The sequence below is a fragment of the Haematobia irritans genome, chromosome 5 (assembly GCF_050003625.1).
Source record: "Haematobia irritans isolate KBUSLIRL chromosome 5, ASM5000362v1, whole genome shotgun sequence".
Classification (NCBI taxonomy): Eukaryota; Metazoa; Arthropoda; class Insecta; order Diptera; family Muscidae; genus Haematobia; species Haematobia irritans.
In genome coordinates, this window is record NC_134401.1 from 156,355,296 (window position 1) to 156,367,456 (window position 12,161).

General features: G+C 28.0%; 1 protein-coding gene across 3 annotated transcripts in view; it reads right to left on the reverse strand.

Annotated features, from left to right (window-relative positions):
- vlc (disks large-associated protein 2) overlaps positions 1–12,161 on the reverse strand; it is a 53,437-nt gene that overhangs the window by 13,761 nt on the left and 27,515 nt on the right. For 2 of the 3 annotated variants that reach the window (XM_075309749.1, XM_075309750.1), the window contains exon 3: positions 8,339–8,667. In XM_075309749.1, coding sequence (XP_075165864.1) covers positions 8,339–8,408 — 70 coding nt within the window. In that variant the 5' untranslated portion in view covers positions 8,409–8,667. The remainder of the gene's footprint in view (positions 1–8,338; positions 8,668–12,161) is intronic. The other variant, XM_075309751.1, reaches the window with a different exon arrangement.

Consider the following 12,161-nt stretch of genomic DNA (forward strand, 5'->3'; position numbering starts at 1 on the left):
CTCGAAATTGATTGCCACATATGAAGGACACTGTCATAGATTTTGGATCCTGTATCCCTCAAAATGTTATGGATTAATAATAACTTTGGCATGACACTATCATTTGGGCGAAAATACAAAAAAAGTAGCGTAACACCAAGGCAACATATTTTTTGCGAAACGAAAACGCCCTTAGTTTAGAATATATGAGCAAAAAAAAAAAAGTTTTTCGTATAAACTGTGGATTTTTTATGGGATTTATATTGATTTTTTTAAATTTTGGGGGTGAAAACGAATTAACCTCCTTTTTATTCTAGGACGCTTTGTTTAGAAGATATGAGCAAAAAAAGTTTTCCATATAAAAATTTGATTTTTTTTTATTTAGATGGATATTTTTTTTATTCTTGGGGGTGATCACAAATTTACTTATTTTTCGCTTCATGACGCTTAGTTAGGGAGATATGAACAAAATAAATTTTTCATATAAAAATTTTAATTTTTTTTTTAGAATTTGGATGGATTTTGTTTTAAATTTTTGGGGTGATTACGAATTAATCTTCTATTCGCTCTAGGACGCTTAGTTTAGGAGATGTGAGCAAAAACAGTTTTTCATATAAAAATTTTATTTTTTTAGAACTTGCATAGATTTTTTTTATTTTTAGGAGGTGATCTCGAGTTATACTCCTTTTCGCTCTAGTTTAGGAGACATGAGCAAAATAAATTTTTCATAAAAAATTTGAATTTTTTAGAATTTGTATTCAAGTTTTTAATTTTAGGGGGTGATCACGAATTATCCACCTTTTCGCTCTAGAACGCTTACACTCAAAAAAAGTGAAACCTATAGTTCACTAAAGCCGATTTAATTCTATTTTAGTTCATGGATTTATTCAGAATTTCTTAAACTTTGTAAATTTTGCCAATAATGCATACATCTTGAACTTCGTATGGCACTAAAGATATTTTTGCAATTTTAAACTCCAATTTTTCAAACTACGAAATTTTCTTTAATAAGTAAAAAATAATAATTTTGTCTACAATTTTTTTTTTGAATTTGACGAAAATTATTTACATATTTTTTTATGAAGTCAGAGTGACATCTGAGTTTGTATTTGTACAGTTTAGTTAAAATTTTCTAAAATTAACTAATTTTTTTTTTTGGTTCACTGTTTTTTCAGTGTAGTTTAGCAGATATGAGGATAATAAATTTTGCATAAAAAAATTTGAATTTTTTTTTTTGAATTTATATTATTTTTTTTAATTTTAGGGGGAATCACGAATTATCCAACTTTTCGCTTGCAGCATTACCAATTTAGCTCTTGGTAATGCTGCATGTCATTGCGAAAGTAAACAAGATGTCCATAGTCCATATCAATTTTGAACTAAGTTAAATCCAAGATTATGTTGTAACGAGAGTTTTTGCTGGGTAATGCGTCGAAACGAAAAAATCTCAATTTTATTAAAAAAAAATTAACCAAATTTCATTTAATTTTTTTTGGGGTATTTCTTCATTTGGATAATTTTTCATGGAGTCAAATAATCCATAAGATTTGATAAAAATTTCGTATTGACAACTACACAGAAAAATATCACCAAAATATTTCCAATTAAAAAGTTGTTTGCAGTTGAAAAAATTGTCAATTAATAAATTAATTGATACAATTAACTTTTTAATCAAGATAGAAGCATTCAATTAATTAAGCCAATGATTGAAAATTTTTAATTACAACAAAAAATTGATACAATCAATTATTTAATCAAATTAAAACACAAAGTCAGATAAGAAAGTAATAGAAAATAGTCACATTTTTAATTCAAGAAATTGATTGACTTTTGCAATCAACATCAATTAAATAAAATTAAATAAATAAATAAAATTTTTAATTGAATCAATTAAAAAATTAATTGAAATTTTTAAATCAAATCAATTAATTTTAATCAAGTATTTTTTATGCCCAATTAAAACTGTGATTGATAATATGATTTTCGTGATTAAAAAATTAATTGGATCAATTAATTTAGTGATTGAATCAGGAAAAAAATGTTTATGTTTTTACTAAGAAGACAACTTTGGATTTCGGTCACAGTTGGTTGTTGGCAATTGTTTACAATTTTTGTCAATACACTAAATGAACCACAAACTCATAGAGGCAAACGGCAGGCCCTTACATATATTTCGCACAATCTAAAATAAATTAAAAAATATTTATTTTAAAAATCATTTATTTGAAAAATTATTTTAATATTTCCTTTTAGTTAAATTTGCCCAAAGAATTTTTTTTCCCTAAGAACTGTTCAACTATCACCTTTGAATGAAAAATACAATTGGTTCAATTTGAACCAACTAAAAACGAACTTAAAATAGCCAAGTTTTTTATATGTGGGTATGTATAAAGGACTCTTTTCAAATAGGTCAGCGACTTGGCGTAAGAAATATCCTTCAAATATTTAATGAACAAACATTTGTCTGCATGTTCGAGTGCCAGAGAAAATTTCTTTACAATTGTCCACAAGACCTAAAAACCCCACAAAAAAAAAAGAAAAAAATATAAATATCAGTGCCCTCTAACCACTACAAGCGTGTTGGCTTCTCTATATACTAGGTGAGTGTAAACGAACATACTATTAAAAAAAATTAAGTAAATTGAAATAATTCCTAAAAGGTGTAGTCTCATCAATACTTCTAGGCCAGTGGATAAGCAGCCCTGTGTTTAAATGTTAGGATATACCATTGGATACCAAAAAGTATATACAAGTGGGTAGAATTGTGCTAGATATGAAAAAATAACCCACCAAAGCTAATCGGTTGGTGGTAAATAATATGGGTATCAGGGTAGGTGTCTGGTGTCGGACAAACACACGCATAATATGACAATAATATGACCGGCCTAGGCCGGCCTGGTAGACTCTTGTAACTCTCTTTGTTGTAGCATTTATTTGATTTGCTTGTTGCTGCGCCTACATAGAAATGATGTTAAACTTTAAACCAACAAATAAACATAAAATATGAACATAAAAACAAAAAAAAATATTTCTTTAAGTATGTAGCAATGTACCATCATCGTGTGTTAGTTAATAGAGTAATAAATAAAAAACAAAACAACAAAATTAAACAAAAAAAAAAAGAAAAAAGAAAAACAAAACATGGACATAAAAACCCCCTCAGAATTGAACAGACTTGAGTATTACAAAGTAGGAGAGTGTTGTTTTGGGAGGGGTACTTCGGAATCCTTAGGAACGTATAACGTTTTTCTTTTCCAAACTACGTCATTGCATTGAATGGGTGCGAGTTATCTCTGCCATTTGGAATTTACTCCGATTTATGGTTACAAAAGGTGAAGGGTTGGGTGGTGGGAGGTTCTAAGTAAGGTGAACCCATTTTATATGCAATACAAGTGATTTTTAAAGAAACATAAAAAAAACAAAAAAATATAACAAAACTCATCCATGGACAAAATATTAGTTGGGTGATGGTGTTGCCGTGGGTTTTGGGTGGAGTAGAAAAAAACAACTTATAAAGCTGTGTATAAAGGCTTATATGATATGTACATTCTGGTGGGTATTCCATCGTTGGTCAAAGACGTTCACACACACACACACACACACAGGGGAATAGACCAAGAAATATGCTACGGGCAATGAACTTTAAGATGATTCCAAGTTGGAATTTCTTTTATAAAGATGGCTTCATTTGTGTTTTAAGTTCGAAACATAATCTTTAATCTCTTGAAAGGGGAAATGCAAAAAAAAATATAGCTACCTAGTGATTATTTAAGTAAAAATTTAAATATCGGCAAATAGATATTTTAATTCAAAATAATTGCACTGCCGAGATATATAGTAAAATTTTGTAACGTTTAGTGTGGAGACCCACTATATTATGCCCTACTTCCGAATCGGAGCCTTAACTTCACCGATTAGGCCAACTCATATAAATACCCATCTGATGTGCTAGGCTCCTTGGATTTCAGGAAAGAGATACAATCGATTGACCAAGTCATCGGCCATGATAGTGATATGGGAATAAGGATGGCATAGAGGGAGGCACATACGGCAGCGGTTCAGAAGGCAATAGTACAGCGTTGTGCTGGGGGAAGACCACCTTCTGTAAGCGATGACGAGAGACGGCTGCCTATAGGGAGACCAGGTAGGTGCTACCTCAGCGAAGGTCTGACATCTCCGGGTATTTGAACAGTTACCTCTTCCTTCTGAACGTGACAATTCAAGACGTTTGCCCAAATATTTGAAAATGTCTTATGGAAACAGTTGAATTTGGTTGGAAAGGGCCGGGCAAAAAAAAAACATCTTATGGACCGAGCTCCCATTTTCAAATCGCTGCTGAATCGCAACAAAATGGGCTCAGAAATGAGTAACACACGCAATGTAAGGCCAAATGTCGTTTGGAACCATTTGAATAAGGTTGGATAGGAATAGAAGTTCCGTATATAGGTGCCAGGCAAAAAAAAAAAACAATGGTTTGTGTTTCTATCACGGTAGAAAATTTTGTCAAAATTTTATTTCCATAGAAATTTTGCCTATATTTTATTTCTATTAAAAATTTTTACTTCTATGGAAAATTTTCACAAAATTGTTTCCATAGGAAATTTGGCTAAAATTTTATTGCTATAAAAAATTGAAGTACATCTTAGTTGGAGTGGAATATTTTGTAAAATCTAACAAAACATCAAGAATTCTACCAAACTACCAAACAGTAAAAATTCTAGCATTTTTGGAAGAATTCTACCAACTATGGCAACGATGGTTTCTATTCAAATCGCTGCTGAATCGCAACAAAATACATGCATCTCTAAAGCTGTTGGTGACTGGCGATTAAAAGTGCATCACATACGACAATGTCAAGTGAAAACGGGGAGATTCGGCGAAAACGGTGGTTCTGACAAAATTTTCTATAGAAATAAAATTTTGACAAAATTTCCTATAGAAATAAGATGTTGACAAAATTTTCTATAGAAAAAATTTTAACGAAAAAAAAAGTTGACAAAAGTTGTTAGAGAAATAAAATTTTGACAAAATTTTCTATTGAAGTAAATTTTGACAAAATTTTCTAGAGAAATAAAATTTTGACAAAATTTTCTAGAGAAATAAAATTTTGACAAAATTTTCTAGAGATATAAAATTTTGACAAAAGTTTCTAGAGAAATAAAATTTCGACAAAATTGTCTATAGAAATAAAATTTTGACTAAGTTTTCTATAGAAATACAATTTTAACAAACTTTTCTATGGAAATAAAATTTAGGCAACATTTTCCATAAAAATAAAATTTTGACAAAAGTTTCTAGAGAAATAAAAATTTGACAAAATTTTCTATTGAAGTAAATTTTGACAAATTTTCTATAGAAAAGATTTTAACAAAATTTTCTATAGAAAAAATTTTCTATGGAAATACAATTTTGACCAAATTTCCTATAGAAGTAAATTTTGACAAAATTTTTTATAGAAATAAAATTTTGACAAAATTGTATATAGAGGTAAATTTTGACATTTTCTATAGAAGTAAATTTTTACAAAATTGTCTATAGAAATAAAATTTTGGCATAATTTTCTGTAGAAATAAAATTTTGACAAAATTTTCTACAGAAAAACATTTTGAGAATATTTTTTATAGAAAAAAATTTTGACAAAATTTTTTATAGAAGTAAATTTTGACAAAATTGTCTATAGAAATAAAATTTGGGCAAAGTTTTCTGTAGTAATAAAATTTTGACAAAATTTTTTTGACAAAAGTTTCTAGAGAAATAAAATTTTGACAACATTTTCGATTGAAATAAATTTTGACAAAATTTTCTATAGAAAACATTTTAACAAAATTTTCTATAGAAAACAAATTTTAACAAAATTTTATTTATTAAAGAATTTAAAACCATAATAAATTATGATATTAAATGAGATAGGTACTAACAACAAAGGTTTTCGACCTAACAAAATTTTCTATAGAAAAAAATTGACAAAATTTTCTATGGAAACACAATTTTGACCAAATTTTCCATAGAAGTAAATCTTGACAAAATTGTCTATAGAAAAAATTTTGACAAAATTTTTTATAGGAAACAATTTTAACAAAATTTTCTATAGAAAAGATTTTAACAAAATGTTCTATAGAAAAGATTTTAACAAAATTTTCTATAGAAAAAAAAATTAATAAAATTTTCTATGGAAATACAATTTTGACCAAATTTTCTATAGAAGTAAATTTTGACAAAATTGTCTATAGAAAAAATTTTTACAAAATTTCCTATAGGAAACAATTTTAACAAAATTTTCCATAGAAAAGATTTTAACAAAATTTTCTATAGAAAAAAAATTAATAAAATGTTCTATGGAAATACAATTTTGATCAAATTTTCTATAGAAGTAAATTTTGACAAAATTGTCTATAGAAAAAATTTTTACAAAATTTTGACAAAATTTTTTATAGGAAACAATTTTAACAAAATTTTCTATAGAAAAAAAATTGAACAAAATTTTCTATGGAAATACAATTTTGACCAAATTTTCTATCGAATAAAATTTTGACAAAATTTTCTATAGAAAATGAAGGGTATAAAAATTTTAACAACATTTTCTATAGAAAAAAATGTTGACAAAATTTTCTATAGAAAAAACAATACAATTTTGACCAAACTTTCTATAGAAGTAAATTTTGACAAAATTGTCTATAGAAATAAAATTTTGGCACAGTTTTCTATAGAAATAAAATTTTGACAAAATTTTCTATAGAAATAAAATTAAGGCAAAATTTTCTACAAAAATAAAATGTTAACAAAAGTTTCTATAGAAATAAAGTTTTGACAATTTTTTTTAAGTAAATTTTGACAAAATTTTCTATAAAAAAACATTTTCTATAGAAAACAAATTTTAACAAAATTTTCTATAGAAAAAATTTGACAAAATTTTCTATGGAAATACAATTTTGACCAAATTTTCTATAGAAGTAAATTTTGACAAAATTGTCTATAGAAATAAAATTTTGGCAAAGTCTTCTATAGAAATAAAATTTTCTACAGAAATAAAATTTAGGCAAAATTTTCTATAGAAATAACATTTAGGCAAAATTATCTATAAAAATAAAATTTTGACAAAAGTTCCAGAGAAATAAAATTTTGACAAAAGTTCCTAGAGAAATAAAATTTTGACAAAATTTTCTATTGAAGTAAATTTTGACAAAATTTTCTATAGAAAAGATTTTGACAAAATTTTCTATAGAAAAAAATTGTAACAAAATTTTGTATAGAAAAAAATTTGACAAAATTTTCTATGGAAATACAATTTTCACCAAATTTTCTATAGAAGTAAATTTTGACTAAATTTGCTATAGAAATAAGATTTGGACAAAATGTTCGATAGACAAAAATGTTCACAAAATTTTTTATAGAAATAAAATTTTGACAAAATTGTATATGTAAATTTTGACATTTTTTTGGCAAAATTTTCTATAGAAATATAATTTTGAAAAAATTTTCTATAAAAATAAAATTTTGGTAAAATTTTATATAGAAATAAAATTTTGACAAAATTTCCTATAGAAATAAAATTTTGGCAAAATTTTCTATAAAAATTAAATTTTGGCAAAATTTTTTATATATATATAAAATATTAACAAAAGTTCCTAGAGAAATATAATTTTGACAAGATTTTCAAGAGAAATAAAATTTTGACAAAATTTTCTAATACCTCATTCACATTACACTTCCAAAATCCACCTTAACTAGATTTCAACTGTCATTTGTCTTATAAAAAAGGGATTTCAAATCCACTTTTAGTAGATTTCGATCCTAATGTGAATGGGCTATAAAGAAATAAAATGCTGAAAAAATGGTTCTAATAATTCCTGAATATGTGTGGTCTCCATACGTGGAAATTTTAAATTAAATTTTGGCCACCGTGCCATTTGATCCTATCTGCAAAAAATCCACCATCTTTTGTATTATCAATTAACCTTTACGAAATTATAATATTCAATCCATGGTGATGTGTATCGATATGGGGGTATCGCTCAGTAAAATAATTATGTTAGTTACCATCAATCCAATCTTTAAAGCAAATTATTTAATATCGATAAGAAAATTATATTACCCAATACCATATTCCCTTGTATGTGTGTGTGTGTTTCACTATATAGTATAAATTATATGTTGGTTTGTTTTTCCTTGACTTTAAGCGGGAATAAATGTTCCATTTACAATTTTATTAATGCACTTCATTCTGTACAAAAATAAACTTATTAGGTATTTTGATAGTTGCTGGTTGATTGATTTGTAGGTTGATGGGTTTAGATTGGTTTGTTTGATTGATTGTTGCTTTTGCATTGGTTTTGTTTGTTTGTTGTTTTTTTTTTAATACCTGATATATCAGATGACTCGGCATCAACATCTAAAGAACAGCTGCCAATGGAATCCATGCTACGATCCATAACGTTATTTCCTCAATTTGGAGCAAGTGTTGGTTTTTGTTTTGGCCGCTTCTATGGTGAAGGTGGTCGATTTCAAGACAATACTTTCCTATATTTGTGTTTATGGTTCTTTGTAAAATGTAACAATAACACTTTCAGCTGGTCTAGATATTATTCGCTCCCCCGCTCTTCTTTCGAGATGGCTATACACGGACTTACTATTTTTGTTTTTGTTACATGTGCTAAATTTTGATACAGGAAAGGGGGATGTTGGATGTTCCTTTTGTATTTTGTTAGAACATATGGAGACGACGACAAACAATTGGAGAGAGAACAATATCATGGTTGTGGACAATAATAGTTGTGGTTGGTTGATATGTGATGATGGTATTTGGTTGGTTTGTCGGTCAGTTGGTTGGAGAATAAAACACAAATAAAAAAACAAGAAGAAGCTATTATAAAGACGACTCACATGGACACATGGATACGAAACAAAAATAACGAGATAAAAAATAGGAAAAAAACGGAATATAATAAATTTTCCGTTAACTCATTGGATTTGCTGGTAATTATAGTTGAAGTTATTTGTTTGTATTTTTTTTTGTTAATTAATTAATTAGCAACTCTCAAAAAATAATTATAAAAGAGAAATTCGATATAACAGCACACACAGACAAAAGATAAAGCAATTAAAAAAAACTAAGATAAAACTTCATATTAAAAAAATGATAATTATTTACAAAAAGAAAACAAAAAACAAATTGACAACTTTGTCTAACCAAAAAAAGAAAAAAAATTCAATCGATTAGTTAAAGGAAGCATGCCACTTTGAAACATGCATTTGGTTTCTTTTCTTTTTATTTCCATCGCTCATTTAAAGAAATGAAGCAAGCAAATCACATCACAGAGAAGAGAAGCACATATCGTTAAATTAATTTCCAACAATCATCACAACTAAATTGGCTTACAAAAATATCAACTAAATCACTTCTAATCACGATAGTTTAACTAAGTTTATTTACAAAGCTCAGGCAATATGTGTGTGTATAGGTAATATTTCTTTATAACCTATATATTACTAATTAAATAAATGCTATAAATTAATTCTCAAAATGTTTTATTTTGTCATACAAAACAAATTGTAGTCTTTTTTTGTTCTTTTTACAAATCGTGCATTCTATATTAGCTAATTGATGTTTATAAATATTTAATTATGTATATGAGGTAAACAATCAAAGTCACTTATTTTGATTTAAAAAAAAGTTTAAATATACAATATCGAATAAAACAACAACAACCATGAAAGCAAATATTAGATATAGTAAAAATACATGACGTTATTTATCTTACGTTGTAGAAATCGAAACGGACTTTTTACTAAAACAAAAACTTTCTAATAGTTTTGTGGATCGGTTGAACGTTGAACCTCAAAGGTTGACTGACTACTAAATATATGTCTATTGTGGAGCTTTCGTCCACCAATTTAAATGAAAATTCCTCAAACCCACCAAAAAAAATTGTTGACAAGTTTTTTATGGCAAAAATAATGTAATAGGCTCCACTTTAGAAAATCCGTAATAATTTAAAAATTGAAAAATTCATATCCAGTGCAAATCTTCTTCTAAATACTCGATAAATGGAAATGGAAGTTCGGTCACCTTGTATTTCCCAGCAAAAAAAAAAACAAAATGGAAGTACAGTCGAAGCTCGGTTTAACGAACGATATATTGTCAGGCTCTTTCGTTATTTTGAAAAATTCGTTAAATCGAACGGGAATATTAAATGTTAACTTTTATTGAAAATCGTAGTTTTTTTACCAGATGAGTAAAAATTCATAATCATTTGAAAAAAATTAAAGCACAGAGATACTTAAAAAATAATACTTAAAATAATCCTGATGAACTTGATATATCTAGGTTAGGTTAGATTGAAAAGAGGATCCAAGATTCGTTGTCGTATGGGGGCCTATATACACCCATGTCATAATTTGTGTGCTCTTAACTTCTTAGACGAATTGCATAATTTGTTTCCAGTCCCCGGTTTCAAGATGGGCCAGGCATAGGTAGTGTTCATAGTAACATCTTCCTAAAACGTCCTACATACACCATTACTCTGCTGCTCCTGCCGGCATAGATGTACTCTCAACGCTAGATTGCCGTTTCGACCAAGCACCAAAAAATTTTTCAGGGGTAGTTTATCCCTCTCACTAATGATGTTGACATTCCTGTGTATTTTATAGTTTCTCTTCAGCTAAAAGACGAAGGTTCCTTGTTATTGAGCTAAATATAGAATCGGGTAGCACTCATTATTAAGAGAAAAATTCACCACTTGTCCAACTGGCAATCCTACGAAATATTGCCACTAACGGACCTATCACAGGACTAGTACCAGTGCTCGTGTTTGTCGTAGTTTTTAAATTTTCATATATTTTATTGATTTCTATACTCTCATTATTTTAAAATTTTATTTGATCTAGACATGTACCTATGGGCCAACATAGTCCAAAAGTTTTTCTTTCTGGTGCAATTTGGATGATCAAAATAATTCCGGTACCTAAGGGTTTGTCCCAGACTGGTTCATGAGGACCTGTCTAGTCCTACTAAGTTCTCCCAGGTCATGTAGTTTGGAATGAGTCCAATCCGTGGCCTGCAGTGTAAATTTATCCCCGTCAATGACAAACCCGTGTTGAAGTGACCGGTCCCTTCCATACGTTTCGGCCAGAACTGGAACTGGTCTATTCACACCAGGGAGTAGTCCTGCACCGGCTCTGTTGTAGATACATTTCCCGTAGCGAAGCTGCGGGACCACTTACCCGGCGGGACCAGTTACCCGACCATTGAATATGTGTTTTCAAACATTTTAATGGAATTTAAATATCTTGGGAATGCCGTACTTTGTGGACATTTCCTAAGGACTTAAGCCATTCTCACAATCGTCATATATTGCTGATTTTTTGATTTTATTTTCTTAAGATTAAAAGCCTTTTCGTTAAATCGAACGTAAATTTTGTTCAATTGTTCGTTATTTAGAATACTAAATGTTAAGAATTTTGACATTCGTTAAATTGGATTTTCGCTAAATGGGATATTCGTTAAACAGAGCTTCGACTGTACTTCTAAGGGCGCAAATTTAAAAGTACTTCCAAAGATGTTCTTTATTTTAAATATTCACGAAGTTCTTTTAATAAAATAGTTCTTTGTTTAAAATAGGTTAAAAGCTGAGTTTAGGTTAATAAAATAATACAAATTATTTAAATTATGTAAAAAAAAAAATACTAAATCCAGTCTAGAAATTTGCGAATTTTTGAAAATATTTGAAGTCAAATATTTTAGAATACATTAAAAATCATAGAAAATTGTAAAAATTATTTATTTATCAAAATAGCACAGAATTTTTTACTTCACATCCAAACCCCTGAATTCCGATCATATCTTAAGAAGTGATGCATATTCAGTGCAACGGACGTTGAAATGGTGGACATCCGTCCTATGACAAACCCATGTTAAATTCCGGATCCAAAAAGAACATTTTCACAACTTTTTTGGCGACGATTTTTTCCTGGGTTATAAAAGAAAATTTACTTCTAAATCATTAAGAAATAAAATTGCGTGATTGATCAATACGAAGATGAAATGTTATTTTTATATTTAGGGGATATATTCACGGTTGCCACTCGAGTCAAAAATAATCGAATATTTTTTTCACAATTTTATTTCTATAGATTTTTTTTTTCAAAATTTTATTTTATTGTCAAAACTTTATTTCTATAGAAAC